Here is a 22,969-nt window from a genome sequence, read left to right as displayed (position 1 = left end):
GAATTTTGCTTGATGTGTTGCTCGGGTGTGGACATTTTTATTGTTGAAACTGACAGCAAGAATATGCGCAGAAAAAAGAGAGGCAACAGGAAAACGAGAACCCCAGTACATAAGCATTTGGAGTATAGGGTGGGGCTGGAGTGAGTCAAACTTTCAAAGTTTAGTCACTCCAAACAGATTGAAATGTTTAAATGCTGCTATAGCAACTAAGGAGAAAACAGTCATCTACTATTCCATGCAAAAAGTTCTTTTTTCCTGTTAAAACTATGGGGTAGTAACAGCAGAGTTCATTTCTGTGCAGCTGTGCATGAACAATAACCACCAGCATATTCTGAACTCTTTGTGCAGTCTTTGATCTGGCGAAACTATTTAAATATAAATTTTCCTTAAGTGCAATGGAACAAAACAAACCGTAACAATCAACCAGAAAAATACACACTCTGCATCACAACCTTTAACCAACAGGCACATGCTTCCAACATACTCACCAGCTAAACAACTTCTTGGGTCTCCTCAGAGCACACCCTTCTCATATGGAGGACCAAAGTATAGAGACCACATATAAAGTTGCATCTTTAAAATGACATATTCAATAAAGGAATACTGATAATATTAAAATTAGGAAAACACTTCTAGTCAGAGGTGTGGTGAATCCAGAGCATATTAAAGTAGCACTGAGAAACAATCAGGTGGGAACAAACCTACTTGTTTTTTGGGATAAACCATAGAAAACCAACAAAGGCAAGGGGAGAAAAGGCCACTTGAGCTCATGTCACAACATGGAACTGTCAGGCAACTATGCTAAACTGGACAGTTGAATATCGAATAGGAGACTAGGTGACATTTTTTTTCAGCATTTTTTTTGCGGTTAAGGTTCTGTGTTCCTGATTGGAGGAATGAGAATTTAGACACTGCCACTGCTGGGTCACCATTGTTGGGCAATTGAGCAAGGTCCTTAACCACACCTGGTTAAATGTATGGTTAAATTACCCCTGGTAAAACCTAGCCACTAAGATTCAGTGCTGGTCCAAAGCCTGGAGACATCGGGAGAGTTGCTTACATTGTGTTATATCTTATTGTACATTTGAGGGTTAAGGGCCTTGCTCAAAGTGTTGCCACTGGTTTGCCGAAGGACCAACAGTAGCAACTTGGTGGTAGTGGGGTTTGAACCTAGGACCTTCTGATCAGCACTCCATTAACCAAATGTATAATATATAAGGCCATCTATTACACAAGCCTGTCACAAACCACCCAACTTTTCTGGGCTTGGGACCAACACTGAATCTCACTGGCTGGGTATACATACAGGTATGAGCAGATGAGGTTAAGGGCTTTCATCAATGTCAGGATTTGAACCCCCAACAGGAACCCAAAATCTCAACTGTCTACACTACCACTGCCCTATCCACTTTAGTATTTGTCGTCCTTACAGTGACTTTACAGTTTGTTGGAAGATTGCTGCTGACAGGAGGTCTAAACTTGAAGTGAATTATACTTGTTGATGTCATAAATGATTTTTACTTATTTGTTGCTTTTGCGCCATTCTGTGTGAACTCTAGAGACACAAAATATTTGGTTTATATATATATATATATATATATAACTACAACTCCACACAACCAAGAGAGTCAGTGATGAGAGCTGAGGCAACAAGCAGGAAATCCCATGTGCCAGCAGGACTAAGCCACCCTTTTCCCACTCCTCATTATCCCACTGCTCCTCTCTTTGTCCTCTGCATACTGGATTTCCTTCTGCATCAATGGTTGCTCTGCTGATAACACAACCACACACTCAGATAGAATTGTACCACAGTTACACAACACACAGACACACACTCTATTAGATAAAAGAATAGCTAGGAAAGCTGATTAGCCTTGGTAAACAAGACAGACATGAGTTCACATTTGTGAACTAGGGGTTTCAGGGCCAGGGGTATCTCAGTGGTTAAAGCATTGGACTACAGTTTGGAAGGTCCCAGGTTCAAACCCCACAACCACCAAGTTGCCACTGTTGGGCCCTTGAGCAAGGGCTTTAACCCTCAACTGCTCAAATGTATAATGAGATAAAAATGTAAGTCGCTCTGGATAAGAGTGTATGAGTAAATGTAAATTTGTGTCTCTTACACCCCATTTAAACAGCTGTCTAATTTGTTGTCTCACTGCAACATCAATACACTAATTAGCTGACTTTAGACCACTAAATAACTTTATCAGCTAGTTACTTTTGCTCTGATATGCACATTTCCAGGGTAAGAGTAAATGTAAGAAGAAATCTATTAGTTTTCAGTCCATATTATTTGTAAGCTTTTGCATTTCCAAATCATTAGTACCATTAGAATCTAATTTTAACTTACTCACAAGGCAGTGTGCACCCTGGATGGGTTCCCAACCCATTTTAGATCACAAGAACACATACTCTCACACCCAATAAAACGTGAGCATTCTGTTATTAATTATACAAGGTGGTATCAAAAAGTTTCAAAACTAGTTATGTAACACTCAAACAGATGGCAGCACATGACTGCACGCACACAGGGAGCACTGACCTTCATAAGTCAGTGTGACAAAAGACATTGGCACATGTTTGTAAGTTGGGTTTGTTCATAAGCTATCACTTCTCATCATACTTTATGGCCATAAACCGTAACCGTGCCTAAGGAAATGAATCTCACAGTGAAATGTTGTCTCTGCGCTCTTAAATCATGAGGGGGTATCCCAGATGCCATTTTGTTTCAATGATTTGTTCCACAACCCAAAAGTAGTGATATAAACATTTTATTAATGGAAATTATAAAGCAAAAATAAAACCAATTAACCTGTACTCTACCTTTTAAAAGAATCAACCCTGACAGGAGAGGAAGAGGAGGGGGTTATTGTGCAGGATGACTTTCACACACACATGCACTGATGTTGACTATACTTAGACTGCAAACTAAATTTTTGAGGAGTCTCACAATCCCAGAGGCTATTTTATCAAATTTTTTGGACTGTGAACTCATATTCGAATTTCCGAAATTAGGATCATTAACCATCAGGACAGATTAGCAGGACAACCATTTTCTATCATCGTGCTCCTGGACTGATTCACTGAAACTGGTGAGGTCGACTCATTTCTCCCACACACGCCTCAACCCCCCAACACACACACACACACACACACACACACACACACACACACCTATATAATCTGTGTCATATAATCTGTGTAATATATATATTACACAGATTATATAGGTAGAAGATTATACATAAAACATATTTGAAAATGCAGTCTTTCATAGTAGAAAACAGTAGTAGGAAAGCAGAGAACAAGTAAATAAATCATAATTTCTCTCTCCCTCACCCACATAGATTCAAGCACTCATGTACACGTTTGTCTTTTCTTTCATTCCTTTCTTTTTCTTTTTCTGCTGAGTGAGCAGACCTTTGAGAGATCAGACATGCAGTCTGCTTCATTATTCCTTTCTTCTGTTCTCCATGTTTAGAGTAATAGGCACAGGTCCAGGCATGGTGATGACCTTCTCTCTCACTCTCTCTCTCTCTTAGGCCTCTTCATCCTCAGGGCACACTGAGAGGCTGAATGTCCTGGAATTCCTCCATCTTGCTCCATTTGCACCGCACAAAAGACCGGAAAAAAATGTTTGTATCAGTGTTTCTTCCACATCCCTGAAACTGTGGAGCTCAACAAGTGGGCGTTTTGTTTTAAGTTAGAGGCATGTTTGCTCTGCTCCCTTTTAGAGATGGTTTAATGATTGCCCGCACCTAGAGAGAGCCTAAACACACATTTACTTATTCTAGTCATATATACAGTATGTTTTATTTGTGCTGTATGTGCAGTACTTATCTCAAACTGAGTAGCCTACCAGAATTCAGATTTCTTTACAGCTCCATTAGGTGATGTGGTTATTTTGGAAATGAATGCTCAATTAGACATTGTTTTTGTCTTTTTTATAGCCCTTTGTTTCCGGATCCCTGCTAAGGAATGCTGCTGGTCTAAAGTTGATCACTAAAGTAGATCACTAAAGTTTACTGCTCACCAGAACACCGGCCTGGTCTTTACTTTATCTGTAATGTCACAATATATCAATTTATAGTGGAATTTTTGCAGCAAACATTTATTTATTTATTTTTGTTGTTATGATCTTAAGCTTGTCCCTGTTGTTTGATATATCAAAGCTCATACTTGTGTTGATTTGTAGGTCCATGGTGGTTGAATTTGAACTAGTACAGTTAGGTAGCAATAAATAGTTCTGTTCTCCAGTGACTTATGATGTTTCACTCCGTATGGTATCACAGTAAATGGTGGGGATGTGTATTTGAAGCATTTTTACATTTTCCCCATGACAGTGCTAATGAATGGCAGACTAGCCAGTCAATTTTTATGTCACATTGTGAAAAACCTGGAATATTTTTGCTTTTCAGTCATACATCGCTGTCTTCCACAGGGTCAGGCAGGGGCCATCCCATCACATCTGTGAGTTACAGCTTTCTATGGTAGAGGTAATTATGTGCCCCTTAATAGACTTTTTTGTTAGGCAGTAGGAGAACAAATGGCATGGCACAACTTATATGATGTATTTCTTACCCTACAAAAAAAGACTGTTCCCTTTACTGTATCAGTACATATAGAAATAGCTTATAAATCCTTATCTGTTAAATCTATTGATGGTGGCATTGTGGCTTGCACTTCCAGGTCTTTTGGTCGATCTCACCTCCTTTGCGTTTGAGTTTGCATGTTCTCCTAGTGTTTGGTGGGTTTGCTCCAGGTATTTCATCCCACAGTCCAAGGGCGTACAGTGTAGGTTGATTGGTGTTTCCAAATTTCTCAGAGTGTGAAAGTTTGCGTGAGTGCCCTATGATAGATTGGTGTCCCCTGCCCAGTGCCCTGAGTCCCTCCCTAAGCAGTTGGAAAATTAATGGATGGATGGATGGATGTATCAGTAGATTTCATTTGGCAGAAGAACATATGTAAGAAGAAATTTATGTACTTTATTTCATTTGGCAGAAGAATTTTTCAAGACCAAAATTTATCCTGGTGTACAAATGTACTAGCAGTGTTTTCTAGAATTTTGGGAAATTTGAGGTCAAGAAATTTACCTATCCATCCATCTATGCATCCATCTATCTATCATGCATTTTAGTTTGACCCAAAAATGGATCAGCTATACGAATCCTCGAGGCCAGATTCTCAAGCGGTCACAGCTTTATGTGGCTCCAGGGGTAGCTCAGTGGATAAGGCATTGGACTATGGTTTGGGAGATCCCAGGTTCAAACCCAACAACCACCAAGTTGCCACTGTTGGGCCCTTGAGCAAGGCCCTTAACCCGCAACTGCTCAGATGTGTAAATGAGATAGAAATGTAAGTCGCTCCGGATAAGAGTGTCTGCCAAATGCCCAAATGTAAATGACCTATAAAAGTGGTAACTTCAGTGGAACAGCAGTGTATTATCACTCATACTGTTCGTTGTCTGGGTTGTGTAATGTTGGTGATCTGTTTATTTAAAGTGCAAAGACATGCTTCTTTACAGTAAGAAGGGAAGGCCAGGTAAAAATGTGAATGTTATCTTTACAATTTCTCATACACTCAGGCCAAGCGATTCATACTAAACATCTCTGGTCTCTATTTTGCACACATGTAATGCACACAGATAATGGAGTTGGAAATTTTTAAATATTTTTTTCATGCCCCTCAGTGCAAGCAGTAAGATGTGCAGAGCAGCAGCAGTGTAACAATAGGTTAGGTTTGAATAAACACTTCATTAAGAGATGTACTTAGATATACAATTGTGGTAAGAGGTTTACATAAAGCCATCATAGATATGACTCTCATTACAATCAAGGAAAGCAAAAATATGTTTATGAAAAGGGTGGACAAATATCCAACCCAAATTCTGCCACAAGTTTGCTAATGGCTACCAAATGCATCTGCTAAAGGTGAAACTTAATGATGGACATACAACTAAATATGAGGTAGGATTGATTTTTTTAGAAACCCCAACATAAATTAAAACTTGTGCACCTAATTCTTGAAATTTTCTTCGGTTAAAGATGTATACTTTTACAATTTAACAGTTTTACAGCAAATTGGGATGTACAGTATATATTTTTAATGATTTTTAAGTAACAAGTACATTGTTTTTTTTTTAATAAAGCAAAAAGTATTGCAAACTGAAAGAGAATATTTAATGGATTCCCACCAAATCAAATTACAAAATACACTGCCTGGCCAAAAGAAATGTCACCACCTGGATTTAATTAAAAAAATAGGTAAGAGGCTTCCATTGGATAATTACTGCAGTGATTAACATGGTTCAGCTAGCAAGAAGTTATTTAACTCTTACTGATGCAACAAGTAGCTTTTCATTTCTTAAACAACCATGTGAGAAGACATGAGGCAAAGATGTTTTTTCTGTTTCATAAGGGTCAAATTATTGGCCTGCATCAAGCAAAAAACAAAACAAAACACACAACTAAGGAGATTGCTGAAACTCCTTAAATTGGGTAAACTGTGAAACACATTATTACCACCTGGAAGGATGGTGAACCATAATCTTCGAGGAAGTGATGTGGTCAGATAAACATCCTGAATGAGCATGATGAGTGATAACAGAAATACTTGAAATACATGAAATAATAACAACAACAATAGTATAACGGCTGTGTTTAATACTAAAGGTTTTTACATGCACGATGTGAAGGGAACTCGAGGTATTATGACAGCACAGCTGTGTAGGCTTTACGAAAAACGGTTATCAGTGATGAGATAATCAGAACATAAAGGCTTACATTTGTTAGGAATCATAAAGATTGAACTGTGGAGCATTGGAAAAAAGTCATGTGGTCTGATGAGTCCAGATTTATTTTCTTCCAGAGTAAAAACTGGGGCGGATGAAGTGATGCACGCATCACCCACTGTTCAAGCCTGTGAAGGCAGTGTTCAGTTCAATTCAGTTCAGTTTCATTCGATCTGGGGTTGCGCCTGTTGGACAGCAAAATTATCTTCTCAGAATTTGTGGGATGCTGATGACCTGAATGACCAGGTTTTTTTATCAATGGATTTTTTCTGTCCTAAGGTACAGAGGTAGCTCAGTGGTTAAGGCATTGGACTCTGTTTTAGGAGGTCCCAGGATCAAATCCTATGAACACCAAGTTGTCACTGTTAGGCCCTAGAGTAAGGCACTTAACCCTCAACTGCTCAGATCTGTATAAAGGTGTCTGTCAAACCTAAATGTTTTTGATGACATGGACATGTTCCAAGATGACAATGCCAGGCTTCACTGGGCTCAAATTTTGAAAGAGTGGTTCAGGGAGCATGAAACATCACTTTCACACATGGATTGGCCACCACATAATCCAGAGCATAACCCTATTGAGAATCCTCGGGGCGTGCTGAAAAAGGCTTTACTCAGCGGTTCGACTCCCCATCATCAATACAAGATCTCGGAGAAAAATTGACACTGGACTGAACTGAATGTTATGTGACTTTGCATGAGCTTGATGCTAATAATGCTAATGATGTAATCAGAGCAAAATTCAGTCCAACAAAATAGAGTCTACAACCTTTTTTTTTTTTTTTTGGCTGAGCAGTTTATTTTTAAATTGTTTTGGAACTTGCTTTGTGATTTTCCAAAACACTACAACTCCACCTCCCACAGTTTTGTTCCAATGGATACATCATCCTGCAGTTGTGTTTGTGGTAATTGCAGTATGCAACTTGGTATCAATAAAATGTTGGTTGAAGTCACAGTATAAGAAAAAAAAACTGCACACACAACCAAACTCATAAGGATTAATAGTTATGTCAATTGAAGATATATAACAGAAATTGCTAAGGGAACAGTTTTCTCCAGACTTACTGATAAGGATAATGTCTGAAGTGTAGAATGATACAACAAGCAAACGTTCCGAGAAGACAACATTGCAATTCTGTAACAAAATTAACCAAATAGCAGAACAAATCCAAATCCAAACCATCACTCAACACAGGTTTATTATACAGTTACAGTACTGCTGCATTCCAGAGAGGTTTTTTCAACCTGTGTTTTGTAGGGGAGAGAGACAGAGAGAGAGAGAGAGATTACAGGCTAACACTGATTGGAGAAGGGAAAAAGTTTCCCCGCTTCTGCACTCACACTTGTGAACATATTCAGGTGGAATGAGAGAGACCAGAGAGACCACCCAGAGATCTGCTGTGTAAAAGAGGACTCTTCTGAAACAAATGTACATTCCTAAGGAATTCGCGGGTCCTTATGGCTCAATCTGCATGGTTGAGAGGTTGTGGGGGCAGAGATTGAGGGACTGGGATGATCTTATTTTGAATGCTATGTAGCCTTTACAGTGTACTCAGGGCTGGAGTGTGTAATGAAAAGAGAAATAAAGCACTGCCTCTCTGTGGTCAAAGTATAGAAACACAATTTGTGGAATTGAAGGATGAGGGATTAAAAATGTGAAAAGAAATGAATCAAAGATGACACACTGGGGTTTCATTTTACAAAACTATGAATATGCTTAAATATAAGATATCTTTGTACTTATCCTCTATTATAAATGTTTTTACAGAATGAAAATGACTGATAGCTAAAATAAAATAAAAAATAAATGAATTAAAAATATATATTTATTGTTATTATAGCTAAAATAAAATAAAAATAAATTAATTAAAAGTATATATTTATTGTTATTATTAACATTAATTTTATTTATATAGTGCTTTTTAGGGTCATTAGTGCAGCTTTACTGAATTAAACAAGTATGGAATGAGTTTAAAAAGTGTAAGAAAAAATGTATGAATTATAATTAGCAGTTATTATTATTAGTTTTTCCATTATGGTTGTTATCGATGATGATGATTTATCTTATAAATAATTATTATTATTCTTTGACCCAAACCCATATCCACGCTATATTTGTTAAATAATAAACTTTATTATTATTATTATTATTATTATTATTATTAATAATAATAATAATACAAGTGAAACATGTAATAATACTATTAAAATTAAATGCTGGAGACATTTCTGGTAAACAACAGCTGACCATTATGACCTAGTGGTCATAATAGAAAAACACACCAATGGGAACCCACCACTGGGAATGAACTTTTCTGGAAAGCCCCTAGAAGCCAGTGCATTTTTCCATTTACTCATGCCTGCCTGCCCATGTTATTATTATCATTATTATTACTGTATTGATGATGATGATGATGATGATGATGATGATAATGATAATTTATCTCATAATTTATTCATATTTTGTTTGACCCAAACTCATAGGCACACTATAGTACTAAAATAATAAACCCCAGTGAAATATATAATAATAGCAATAAAACAAATGAAATGCTTGAGACTTAAATAAAAATTCTGATAAACAACAACTGACCAGCTCCTCCTTGTGGTTATAATGCAGAAACGCACCTCTGGGAACCCTGGGAATTTACTTTGCTATAAAGCCCCTAGTGTTCTTTACCATTTTCTCATACCCACATTATTATTATTTTTATTATTGTTGGTTCTGGTGGTGATGGTGTTTTTTTTTTTGTTTTGTTTTTTGTTGATGTTGATTTTTATTTAGTTTGACTCAAACCCATAGCCACGATATTTTAGTAAAACGATAAAATGCAATTAAAGATATAACATAAAGGAATTCCAATAAAAAATATATTATTATTATTATTATTATTATTGAGACATTTAGAGAAATTATGGTAAACAGGAGCAGCGCCTTCTCGTGGACATACTGCAGAAACACACCACTGGGAACCTACTATTGGGAATTTACTTGGCTGGAAAGCCCCTAGTCAGTGCTCTTTTAATCATGCCCACCTGTTTCACAGCTCTCTTTGCAACACAGAGTATACATGCAGAAATCATACATTATAATCACTTTTTAAACACTATTTTTTTTCTACATTTATTGAGATTTTTTTTTTGCAATACATTATCACTGTAAAGTTTTGGACAGTCAAGTGAACATACAGATGGGTGAAAAATTAATTTAAAAAAAACTATGCCTATGTTTTTTTATTTATTTAGCTGGCAAATCAAGAAAAAAAAGTTTTTTAAAAGTATAAATACGATAGGAAAAATGGGATCATACGTTATGGCCTTTATGTGACACTAGATAACAACCCTGTTAAGCACTTATGGGAGATTTTCTACCATCCTGAAAAAAAAAACTGTTAAGAGAATACAATATATTTTGGAAGAATGGCATCCATTACTTCAGTTCAGTTCTTCAATTCAGAATTAATTTTAAACAGTACTAAAGATGTTCTGGTGGCTTGTGGTTGTCCAACACCTTGCTAAGATAGTGTTGTTTTCTCCTTTTTTTCTCTCCTATCTGAACAAGTTTCATTGTCTAAAATACAGTTTTAAGACAAGGCATGAAACCGGGTTAAGCTTTCTTGTGATGCTGATTAAGATGAGACAGAATGTGAAATTATCTCCTTTGGCATTTTAAATATAAAGTTCCTTATGCGTATGTCTATTATTGTTTGGAAATAATAGTAATAAAAAAAATAAATAAATAAACTCTTATGTACAGGCTTGTCTAACCCTGTAATATGCATAAAGTAATTTATTAAGAGACAGTTACTTTTTTGTTAATTGCTGTTTGTATATTGCATGCATAGTAAATTACTTTTAAACTAAAAATGAATTCATCTACTAAAAGAGATTTTCTGTCTTCAGACAGGTCATGCAAAGTACAGTGCCTATTTAGAGAAGCTGCGGCCTTGAACAGGCATGGGGGGAATTCAGAACCGTTACTCTTGCTAAAAGTCATGCACTTTATCTTCATGGCTCCTCTGAATAATTTAACGAGTTTAAATCATTGTTTGTGTTAGATATTAGTCACCCTTACACTTGATGGCATCCAGGCTTTTAGGCCATGTTGTAGTCTAGGTCACTGTTTAAGATTATTCAGGAGTCAAGTCAAAGTCTCATCAGTGAAGCTGACTTCATATTAACAGAAGTAGGTACGATGTTTTGAACACACTTGCAGCCGGTTATTCGTTTGGTTGTCACATTTATCTGATTGCCCTTTTATAAATCCCATTTGATACGTCTGCTTTGCCGTGAACAATATGCTCCAAACTGGGTGCTGACATTATTTACATAAAATACACTTTGTGGAGTCTCGTTGGTTCATGCCAGCTGGTGAGCTCTCAGTGGACCTCTTTGTACATGCTCAGCTTAAGATGGGCTCTATGTTTAACTGGCTCATATTTCGTCCCTCCTACTGTTTATTCATAAATATAAACAGAGCCCAAGTTGCCGGGGTGACTCGGCAGTCTGCGAGAAACAAATCAGATGTCCTGTGTCTCTCCCTATTTCTACTGGCTCTTTCGCACTACTTGGATATTGCTCGAGACTCTGTGGGAGAAGGAAACCTAATGACAGAGGTGAGTACCTGGACTGTTAGCTTATTTGATGCAAAATACATTTGAATGAATCTAGGTCACTCTAGAATATATATAAATCTGTTAGGATGATATTCACACATTGCAGCTACACTCATGCAAAACTTAGTTGTCTTTTGGCCTTTTATGGTAATTTAGCAGCATCTAAAGTTTCAATGGCCAGTTTCAATCTCAGATAAACACGGTTAAACTAATTTTATAACTGGAGATTGGGTTTGATATGTTATGATGCATAAAGGAAGAAACAATCTGTTGAAGAATTGCACCTTTCAGATGTTCCCCATAGCAAATTTGTTTGTGGTGGATCTTCAGTGATTGTGCCATTGTTGGAATGTGCCCTGCCTATGCCCATGGCTGGCAGCTGCTCCCTCGAAGGTCCCACCGAGTGTGCTGTGTGTACCTACTGACCCCTTTTACCATGGACATGTTCTCTTAGACCATGTATGGCATCATAGGCAAGAATATCACATTTTCTCCCAAGGGTACACATGGAGAAAGTGCAGCTCGATGCCCTATAGCTGGATTTGAGGTCCAAGCTGTAGCTTGCCGGTACATATTTGGTCAGTGACCATGTGTTACTGGGCTTAATTGATGCCAAACTCTTGATAAAACATGTAATTTACCATAATTGAAACATTTTGAAAGATTTTCATTAGAGCTTTGGTCATGCATTTACGGTATGATTTGTTGTAGGCTAATCATCAAGCAGCTGTTCATTAGGTTTGTGCAGCTGCTGCTAAATGAATACATGCCTCTCAGATCCTAGATTCCTTACACTCCCCTTACCTCCTTGTTCATGTACCCACAATGCAGCCAAACATTAAGGTTGTTCAACAAGATCTCTCTCATCACCCAGAACCATCCAGGAAAGGTTGGAATGTATAAATAAAAGTTTTGTTTTTTTTCATAATAAATTTAATATGTTAAGTTTATTTGGATTATTAATGGTGCTTTGCTTTATTTAAGGGTTTTGCTTGGGAAATCCTCTGTATAAGGGTTATACAAACAAGTTCTCCGAGTTACAGACCAAGGTTTAACCCTTATTTAAGAATGTGTACCTGTATCTAAATGCCTAACTTGTGATCTAGCCAGTAATCCAGCACAATAAAACCTATGATTTCACAGGTTATAAGCTGAAAATGGCTGAAAAAGACATTGAGTCTGAGCTCAAGGAAAAAGACAATCTGTTATTTATTGAAGAAGATGACGAAGAATACTTTGAAGATTGCTTGGAGGACATCGGAGCTGCCCTTGTGCTTCCTGGAGATTCCATGGGCTATTCAAAAAAATGTCAGGAAACTTTGCATGCTGAATTTAATGTACTTATGAGACAGATGTTGGCACAGCTTGATGAATTTGAAACCACTCATGAGACCAAATCTACTCTACCGGCTTTGTTTACAGAAAGAGAAAATCGTTTAGGAACAAATTGCTTCGAGGATAGTGACGACTTTATTTCAGACACAACAGAATCTATGGCAGTGTTCGATCTCGAAGGTAGCACAGATGAACCAGGACTAGCGCTGTCTGCTAGCATGGAGCTAAAGGAACTGGGGACATCATTCGAGAGCCTCATTGAGGAGGTGACCCGACTTGAGCACAGAAAGGAGGAGCTGGTACAGGAGCTTCTGGAGCTGGAGAGGCCCATGCAGGATGAAACTCATGCTTTGAGATGTGAGTTGGAGGAGGCCCACAAGCTCCTGGCAAAGGCCATGCTGCAGAGACAGAGTCTGCTGGATGAGACGCGACTCTTCAAGAGACGCTTATTTGCTGCTGCCAGGGATTGTGCACAGAGCCAGATGACATTGACCATACAGCAGAAAGAAGTGGAGCAGCTAAAGCAAGAACAGGTACTGTGAAGGTTAAATTTTTCATTCTGCACATATTCTATATAGTATATATTCTCTCTCTCTCTCTCTCTCTCTCTCTCTCTCTCTTTCTAAACACTAACACTGGACAATACTTCCCCTTGCTCTAAAAACAGCCTCAATGCATGGATCCAATAACATTTCTTTGAGGATCTGGTCTATGCTGACAGCATTGCATCCCCTGATTTCTGCAGATTTTTCAGGTGAACTATCATGCTGTGAATCTTCCATTCGATTACATCACAAAGTATTGGACTTAGATACAGTGACTAGAAGAACACTGAAGAAGAACTCACTGTCATGTTCATGAAACCATTTTGGGACAACTTTTGCATTGTTAAGTGATACATTATCATAATGGAAGTAGCATAAAAGCATAAAGTTTAATAAATTATGACCCTGAATGGCCCTCTAACCATTACACCATCGTCACCAGCCAGGACCCAACACCAAGCAGGTTGGGGCCAAAGATTGATGCTGTTGGTGTCATATTCAGACCTCACAATCTTTGTGCCAGAGCAGAAATTGAGATTCATCAGACCTGGCTATGTTTTTCCAGTCTTCAGCTGTCTAATTTTAGTAAGCCTGTGTTCACTGCAGCCCCAGATTTCCGTTCTTAGTTGAGAGAATTGAAATCTGATGGGGTATTCTGCTGATGTAGCCCATCCACCTCTAGGTTTGATGTGTTGGGATTTCGAAGATACTTTTACTGCTCATCGCAATTGTACCCAGTAGTTTTGTTAGTTACTATAGCCTGTCTATCAGTTTAAAACAGATCTTTCACCATTGCCTGTAGAGGGAGAATGCCATCAATAGGGCATTCTCCCTCTACAGAGCTGCCACTCACTGGATATTTTTCTTTACTGCCACTTTCCGAGTAATTTTTTTTTCAGTTATGATTTATAAAAAAAAAAAAAAAAAAAAAAACTCTGCTTGCCTGTATCTGCATGATTGTGTGCATTGCACCGCTACCTCACAATTTGATTAATATCATCTGAATGCTGAGTATGTCAGAAGCCTTGGTACATGGTTATAGTTTCCCACAGTTGATTAAAAAAATGTTTAAGAAATTTCCATTTACGTTTTATTCTCTAAGGGTGTAATTTTCTGATGGGCTTCTACTTGGAGTCTTTTCAGGAAGGAAGATCATTGGTTGTCTGATTAATACATAGAATTGTTGCTTGTTCATTAGAAAAATAAACCCAAAACTCCAGATGTATTTTTAACTGTTCTGGCAAACAATTGCACTTAAAACATTAACATACCTAACATTTTTTAAACCAATGTATTTTATGTTATTGCACTATGGCTAATGCTGTGTTGTCCTCATCAAGCAGAATGAAATGAAGGCCTTTGTTGAGAAGCTGATTGAAGTCATAAGTCAGCTTCATTGTGAACACCAAAGCCAAGTGGAGACGCTACAAAGTCAGATGGACAACATGACCCAGGAATCCAGCAAGGACAATACGCACTCGTACCTGTCCCAAGGCCGACGTGCATCCCTCGACCTACAGCAGTACCTGCAGGGTGAAATCAAAGCACTTGAGGAGTTTTATGAGCCTAGACTGGTGGCCTTACTGAAAAGACGACAAAGCAGCACTGATGCACTAATAAAATACAGGGAGCAGTGCCAAGACCTGAAGACCCAGCTGGGGCCCCTGAAAGAGGAAGAGCAGAGGCTGGGACTAGAGAGGGCCCGACTGGAAGAGCGCATCCATCTGATGGAGAAGCAAAGAAAGGAAAATGTGGAGCAATACCGTGTATGTAATTCAGTTTTGAATGAACCTAGAGTTATCCATGTTTTTGGTTTTTAGATAAATTGAGATTTAATCCTAATCCTAGCTACTGAAGCAATGGTTTTACATAGGTTGCAAATTATAATGTACTAATGTCATTTACCTTTTTCCCAGGAAACAATAGACCGCCTAGAGGAGAGCAGCCGAGAACTAAAAACTGAACTTCGGATACAGATAAATAAGATAAAGGAAATGGAGGACCTCAAAAACAGTCTGGCCAAACAGCTATATTTCTATAGGCAAGTGTAATCATCATTTTAAAGGACTTTATTTACAAACTATACATTAAATTACCAGATAAATGTTTTTTTTTATTATTATTTTTGTACAGAGAAAGCATAGAGGGACAGCAAGCACAGAAGATCCTCCCGGTGGAAGAGAAAACCTGAACAATTAAGACAAATATGGCCTTACACCACAGTTTGGCATTAGCAATTAGTATTCTTTGTGCCGTTTCTACAGTATGGTCTGTTTGTTTAACTTTCTCATTGTACTGCCATAATTTTAACAGCATAAACATGCATGTAGGCATCATTTATAAATATTCCGAAGTAGCCAGGAGATATGAATTGCACCAGCACCACTCAGTTTCTCTGAAATGTCACATCAGCAAGGAATGTGTGATGGAGACTGCCCAGATTTTTATCAGCCCACTTAAACAGCGCAGAACTCTTTAGTTGTACGTGCAGTGTTGACAGGGATGTGAGTAAGAGTGGAGGAAATAAAGCTTTTATACACAACTGTCTGAGTGCTAGTGACTTGCCTTTATGATCACAAATAAGACGAGACACGATAGAGAACATGGACATATTAGGGCAAGATGGTAGAAGTCTGAGAACATGCTGTCTGTATGACGCTGAGCAGGTTTAGATAACAAGCCAGCTGAAGCACTTTATTATGATTAGTATGAACATACATAAATAAATCAAAATGTTTGAGCCAAATGGTATAATCATTATGATGGCTGAATCAGTTAGATGAAAAACAGTTTATTCTCAATGTTCTGTACAACAGTGTGGACATAAAGAAAGACACAAAAGTATTTTTAGAATATTAAAGACATTGACATGACATTAGACCATTGTTGAGGAAAAGTACAAAAATTAAGAGCACACAAGTCATCCTGCGAACCCTTGATAACATTTGTTTGACCAAATTTTCAGCCGTGTAAAAATAAATCTAAAGTCACCTACTGACATCCACCACAATTTGACCAGGATAATTAAATACGTGGACCTAAGCATCTTCGATTTTATTTTACATCCTTTTACCCAAGACAACCCTTAAGAATATGAAGGTCATGGAAACAATGTTTTTAAAAAAAAAAATGGATGGGGGCTTGATGCGCCATTTTGAAAATTAAGAGCAACCAATTTCTCTTAGAAAAATACACTTTTCATATTAAAGAGAAACACTTTGAGTCTTTTTTTTTTCTTTCACTCAAGAAAACTTCATTTTGAGCATATAAGAGTGGCTGAAGATGCGACGGATGCAGTTCACCAGGAAAGAGCATGGTCATGTGAGACAACTGAGGTGTGGTGGAGAGAAAAGTTCTACATCGTTCTTCATCCTTGGACCTCTGTGTCTGCTGCTCCTTCAGGGTCCTCGTCATTGTAGATGTTCTCAGCCTGCAAAAACAGTGCAAAATAGACTCAGGGATTTCTAGTCCCAAATGTATGGACATGATTACATTCACATCCCACACACAGCATCATTTTAAATACTGTTCTTTAACAGCTTTTCACATTTGCCCTGTACTGATGTGCACAGATGGAAAACATGACAGCAGTGCACAGACTTACTCAGTGTGTGGCAGGCTAAAACCTAGCATGCGTTTAGCAGATCATCGCACGATCATTTGAAAGGGGGAAAAAAGCTTTTATGTTTACAAGACATTTTCCTAAGAACATTTGGGCCAAAGTCACTGCAAATCAACTGAAAGTTTTCAGATAGACTATCTTTACCCCACCTCAAACATTCAAGGCATTAGTCCTCTTGGAAAATAGCACATGCTATTTAATCAAATACAGTTTATTTTAGCCATTGCACCACTTCTGCATTTTGGTTTAGATATGAACCTTTACAGCTGACACATTAACACTAGCTAATGTGCAAAACGTGTACATACCATCTGCCAGACTTGCATGATGTTGTCCTCGGACACAGAGCAGATCACCCATGGCTCATTGGGGTTCCAGGAGAAGTCGGAGATCTTCGCTGTGTGCCCACCATGGATGAACTGACAGGAGAAAAACAAACAATTTTGCAAATGCATTAAAAAAAAAAAAAGTCTATGCAAGTCTGAATAACTGCAAACTGTTATTCCTGATGCATTAAAAAAAAGTCTATGCTAATCTGAATAACTGCAAACTGTTATTCCTAATGCATTTTGGAGCTTCTCACCAGTAATTCAGGAGGCCCATCCTCTGCATCTTCTGGTGACTGCTCCTCACCAATTTTGCTGTACAAAAATAAGAATGATCAGAGCGATAGTATTATAAAAAATAAAATAAAAAGTTATTTGAGGACTTATGCATAGAGTGAAAGTAAATGAAGACATTCACCTGAGATCCCAGACATTGAGACGTCTGTCTGTTCCACTCGATGCCAGAATGGTCTCATTGTGAGGTGACCACTGAACCTGTTGGCAGATTTAAAGGTCAGGACAATTTGCACTCAAAATTAAAGCAGCTGCTACAGTGTTTTTAAATGTGTTTTTAAGGACATTTTCATACCTGAAATATTTCGTCTTTGTGCGACTCAAAGGAATGCAGCTTCAGCTTAAGGTTCCTGAGATCCCACAAGGCAACGGTCTATAAAAGGAAGACATTAAATTTAATGGTGGAATTAATCAAGAATTTCAATTTTAGCACAAAACTAATGAAGGACCTTCCCAAAAAAACTAAACAAAAAAAATTATCCAATGAAGGTTCTTTAGCTATTGTTCCTACCTTGTCAGCAGATCCAGTAGCCAGGATGAACTCACTGTAAGGATTGAACGAAAGGCAATTGACCTCTGCAGTGTGTGCATCCACTGCATGACTGGGCTTAGATGTGTTGTTAGAGCGAGTATCCCAGCTAAGAGAGAAAATTTAGATGGGTTAGCATTCACCTAACCACTGACCAAAAACTTTTTAAAAAGTACTATATTTTTTAAATACCCCGATTTATAGCTTACTCATATACCGGCTTCTAGTAAAAACATTTACACTTGCAGGCAGATGTGTGAAAGTGCACGCAATATTCACATCAGTTTGGAACAGATGTTTTTTCTTGGTTCCCTGTTGTTCCAGACAAAAGACTGTTTGCTATAAACACAGCATTTTATTTTCAACTTGGGCACAATATCATGCTGAACACATTTCAGTGATGTGAAACGGACCACAGTCTCAGTGTTTGAAGATGGATGCTTTCACACTTGTACAACAGTTGGCTAAAATGTCTTTCAGGTTTCCTGTAAGTGCAATCTTAACTTGATCGAAAAGTAATTACTCGATGTAATTACCTTCGGAAAATTCTACCCAGATACCTTTTTGGTACTCAAGAGGCTAATAAGACCCAGGGGCCAGTGTATCTCATGAATAAAATCACACTGGTTAATGATTAAATCAAGAATCTAAGCCAACTCACATCATCAGCTTCTGATCATCTGCTACTGATCCAAAGAGTGATTCATGCAGAAGATGCCAGGACACATCCTCTACCACAGCAGTGTGACCGGTAAATATGGTCTTAGCATCAACAATCTTTCCTTCCTTGGGTACTGTGCTGATGTCCCACAGACAGATCGTCTAATAAAATGAGAAAGAAAGGAAAAAAAAAAAAAATTCATGAGCCCATGACGATGAGGACAGATTTCACAATGCAGTGATCTAACCAATAGTATAATCAAGTGTAATATACAGTAAAAATAATGTGTCTTACATGATCATCAGAGGCACTGAGTAGGCAGCCACTTAGGTTAGGGTTCCAAGAAAGACCATAGCCCTCTTTCTGATGTCCTCTCAATCGCAGGTCAGGGGTGCATTCTCCAGAGGGGTCTGCAATAAATAGTCATTAGACTAAAGACAATGATAAATTTCACATGAAGCTCCAAGATTCAAGATGCAGAAAAATGTCTGCAATCTACTTGTGGAATAACAGGATTTACAATACAGAAATGTCCAACCTCTAAAAATCATGTCAATTTATCCCCTGAATACTTGGTTGGGGCTGCTTTATCATGAATTACTGCATCAATGAGTCATGCCATAAAAGTGACCGCTGAGTGGCACCGCTGAGGCATTACTGAAGACAAGGTTGCTTTGATAGCAGCCTTCAGCTATATTTTTTAAAGCATTTTCGAAAATCGTGTGCATTAAAAAGCCTCAGATCAGTGAGCACATTAGTCTCCAAACTGACTCATTACAAATGTTTTTTTTTTTTTAGTTATGTCAATTTTTTTTTTTATAGGTTCATGGTCCTACAAAGATTAACAAAATTGAAGAAAAAAATATAATATAGAATCAGGATATTTATAAAATCATTGTTACTTACAAAATCACAATATAAATCAAACTGACACTTAGAGTGGTGACTGGTAATTCCAGTCCCTAATGTATATGTAACCAATGATGTCATCTTTATATTCACACTCTCCCTTGTTATTTTACTGTTTTCTTAATCTCACATGCCACAGTGTGGTCAAAACACTTTCACAACTACATGAACATTAAGACTATAAACCTATACAAAGTAAGTAAAAATTAAGAATATCTACAAAAATGTCACTTGTAATAGACTTATTCAAAAAGAGCTAAAACAAATATTTATTTTATTAACAGTTCAATAGACTTGGAGGTTAGACACTGTATAAACGGGATTGTCTACACAATTACCTACCTGGTTTGGATGGGTGTTTGGTGTAATCAAAAACTAGCACATCACTGGTTGGAGTCTTGGTAGCAATAATGCAAGGGTTCTGAGGCATGTAGCGGGCCCGGTTCACTTCTCCTTCATGGTTAATCTTAATCTCAATCTCAATCTTGCCACTCACTGAGCCAAAGCCACCAAACTCTAAACACAAACAGGATGGTCACATGAAACAACTTGAAAAAAAATTAATATGATATACACATGTCTATGCTTAAATCAAGTACCTAGTAACTTACCGCCTTTCTCACTGTCATAATGTGAGGCATCAAACTGAGCATCATCATTCGGCAGCTGAACGCTGGCAATAACCAGGTGGTTTTGCTCGTCAGAGGTGTGGGTACCGAGAACCAGCCGGTGGACGCTGTAGTCTTTCCCCTCAGGCCTAGAAAGTACAGAACACGCCCTTCCTTAATTCCATAAGGACAAAAGCTTAAAGTAATGCTGCTGAGAAACATAAAATGTGCTGTTGCCCAGGGCTGAATGTAATTCTTCTTAAATAATGAATTTTGTTAATGTATTATAATGTTAAACCTGAATGAAGAAATGTACCAATGTTGATAAAAGGTTAATAACTGGAGCCTGTTCTTTAAGGCAACACTTAATATGAATCTTAAATGTTATACCTAGTGCTTATTAGATAATTGGCTTAAATGATTATGGTTTGAAAACCACTGTTGGCTAATCTTTAGATGCCTGTGTTCATAAAAGTTTTTGCTATGTGGGAAAACGTAATCATGAAATACACAGTGCTAGTAACAACTCTGATTTTGCAGTGAGAATTTCACTAATACACAATCATTAGAGTTTGACTTAATTTGGTGCCTCCTGCTATTGCTAAAATATACAATAAATGTCAGTTTGGCATCTTTTGCTAGTGTTTTATAGTTTTGCTCATTATTACTAAATATTACATTTTTCACGCACTTGCATGCCCTGAGACGCATAATGACGGTTAATTCATAATGACACATTTGCTGTTCTACATTTAATTGCATATTGATGTTATGAATGTACCCAATGTATGATGACTTCCAGAACACCCTGTATCTGCGTGCAGACAGCTAATACAAGACAGATGTCCACTACCAGTCATAAGTTTGGACACATCATCTAATTCCATAGTCTTTACCGATATTTCTTACTTTTCACTTCGCAAAACAATGCTGAATATGCATCCAAAATATGCAATACCTTCTCTGAATGTTTGATATTGATATGTCTGCTACTTATAATCTGTAAAGCCTTCATAACATCTCTAATCTGAAGAGCTGTTTGTTAAATGGTGATTTCTAAGGCTGGTAACTCTGAATAAACCCCCCGTCTGCAGCAGAGGTAAGTATCAATCTTTATTTTTTGGGATTATCATCATAAAAACCAATCATGGTATCATTGATGTTTTTTGCAATTGCATTTGACGATACTGTTTTTGTAAGAACTATTTCAGAACAGATGACCTTAGTGTCTTAAAATAACATCTGACTGTTGTTGTTACTTAATTACCTAATTCCATATGTTTTACTTCATAGTTTTGCAAAAAAAATAAAAATAAATAAATCCTGTCACAGAATGTAGAAAATAGATCCAAACGCGTGTCCAAACTTTAGACTGGTAGTGTAACTAAAATAAATAGACATGGTTGTATTTTAACAGAGTTGTGTTGACGTTTTTGGGCAGCTGTGGTGCAGTGTTGCTCTTGTCACCAGGAGAAGGTGTCATGTATAAGATGAAGCTGTGTTTTAGGTGAAAGTGAGGTGAAGTACCTGGTGACATCAGGCAGCCACTGTGCGGTCAGACTTGGCCACTCGAGTGCATGGGTCATCACCAGGTCGTAAAGGAACGGCGTGTTTTTCTTCCAGATCTTGTACTCTTCATTGATCACCCTCTCCTCCACGGCATCATCAAAAGCAGCTGCAACATAACAAATGGAAAACCAGACACTTAGTGAGCCAGATGTGAACTACATAACTTCCAACGTAGACTCTCTCTCTCCCCACATCTCTCCATTAACAATACATAAGGGAAAACAGACAGCTTTTCTTTTTTTTCTCACAATTGCAAAAACAACCTAAACCTTTAGCTCCACGAAACTAGTACACAAATACTCGTACTTAATAATTTTTCTTTCAAGAAACAATCTATTGAGTTATTTACGGCTATGCTTATGCTATAACTTGTAATTTACTCTATAGCAGAGACTAGCATGCTAATTCATTCACCTAGCCATATCACTGAGGCTAACCTGTCAACTACTTTTAGGAGTCAAACTTTAACTCTGGACCTAATATAAAGGCTCTCTCGTGACCACACACTCTACAATCATAAATCTTTATGAAAAGTGAAATAACACAAAAGCCACATTTATAACCGCGTTAGTTTTTATTATGGCGGGACGCGCGCGGCCTGTGTTGATTCGCAAATAGCTAACAATTAGCAACATTAGCTTAAGCAGTGAAGTAATTAAATACATCTCTCAGAATGTAAAACACACCGGCATAAAGTGTCCTTAAACAGTACTTACCTTCTTTATCAGCCATGCTGACTCAGTCAGTTGTAATTACACTGCTACAGCCCGATAACCGACCAACACAAACCAAGCATCCACACTGACGACTGCAAGATGCTCTTTGTCTCGCGCTGCCGTGCACGTTCGCGCCAACTACAGCCGGAACCGCAAAAAATGTCAACCAATCAGATAGCTGCATCTGGAACCGCAAAAATGTCCTCCATTGAGAGAGCAGCCGCGAGACGGAACACTCTTAACCAATCAGAGAACAGCAGCCGCGAGACGGAACACTCTCCACCAATCAGAGAACAGCAGCCGCGAGACAGCACACTCTCCACTAATCAGAGAAGAGCAGCCGGGGTGGGAGGCTCTCCACCAATCAGAGAACAGCATCTAGGATATGACGCTCTCCACCGATCAGAGAACAGCATCCGGGGTATGACGCTCTCCACCAATCAAAGAAC

The 22,969-nt window shown here is 38.0% G+C and overlaps 2 protein-coding genes across 2 annotated transcripts; one reads left to right on the top strand and one right to left on the bottom strand.

Moving 5' to 3' along the window:
* Nucleotides 1–11,284: 11,284 nt before the first annotated feature.
* Nucleotides 11,285–15,829, top strand: sync (syncoilin, intermediate filament protein). The gene is made up of 5 exons (XM_053492687.1): nucleotides 11,285–11,406; nucleotides 12,550–13,274; nucleotides 14,630–15,052; nucleotides 15,203–15,327; nucleotides 15,420–15,829. Exons 2-5 carry the CDS (start codon nucleotides 12,564–12,566, stop codon nucleotides 15,475–15,477), a joined length of 1,317 nt encoding a protein of 438 aa, XP_053348662.1. The 5' UTR covers nucleotides 11,285–11,406; nucleotides 12,550–12,563; the 3' UTR covers nucleotides 15,478–15,829.
* Nucleotides 15,830–16,061: 232 nt separating this feature from the next.
* On the bottom strand, nucleotides 16,062–22,678 carry rbbp4 (retinoblastoma binding protein 4). Its single transcript, XM_053492689.1, has 12 exons — nucleotides 22,521–22,678; nucleotides 21,763–21,910; nucleotides 20,239–20,384; nucleotides 19,970–20,143; nucleotides 19,013–19,128; nucleotides 18,719–18,879; nucleotides 18,040–18,166; nucleotides 17,824–17,901; nucleotides 17,653–17,729; nucleotides 17,492–17,549; nucleotides 17,217–17,327; nucleotides 16,062–16,716 (listed from the first exon to the last, which is right to left on the bottom strand). The coding sequence occupies exons 1-12, from the start codon at nucleotides 22,534–22,536 to the stop codon at nucleotides 16,654–16,656; spliced, it is 1,275 nt and encodes a 424-aa protein (XP_053348664.1). The 5' UTR covers nucleotides 22,537–22,678; the 3' UTR covers nucleotides 16,062–16,653.
* Between the last annotated feature and the right edge of the window lie 291 nt (nucleotides 22,679–22,969).

Source organism: Clarias gariepinus, chromosome 3 (assembly GCF_024256425.1).
Source record: "Clarias gariepinus isolate MV-2021 ecotype Netherlands chromosome 3, CGAR_prim_01v2, whole genome shotgun sequence".
Classification (NCBI taxonomy): domain Eukaryota; kingdom Metazoa; phylum Chordata; class Actinopteri; order Siluriformes; family Clariidae; genus Clarias; species Clarias gariepinus.
Note: the sequence above shows the minus strand (reverse complement) of the source record. Positions and strands in the feature narration are given on the sequence as shown.

Bases quoted from the DNA above. Each gene is read 5' to 3' on its own strand.
- rbbp4 (XM_053492689.1), bottom strand. The intron at 17,730-17,823 runs GTATGAAAATGT...ATCTGCCAACAG, and splicing joins ACAAAGACGAAATATTTCAG to GTTCAGTGGTCACCTCACAA. The intron at 17,328-17,491 runs GTGAGAAGCTCC...TTCTCCTGTCAG, and splicing joins ATGGGCCTCCTGAATTACTG to TTCATCCATGGTGGGCACAC.
- sync (XM_053492687.1), top strand. From the start codon at position 12,564: ATGGCTGAAAAAGACATTGAGTCTGAGCTCAAGGAAAAAGACAATCTG. The intron at 13,275-14,629 runs GTACTGTGAAGG...CTCATCAAGCAG, and splicing joins AGCAGCTAAAGCAAGAACAG to AATGAAATGAAGGCCTTTGT. The intron at 15,328-15,419 runs GCAAGTGTAATC...ATTTTTGTACAG, and splicing joins AAACAGCTATATTTCTATAG to AGAAAGCATAGAGGGACAGC.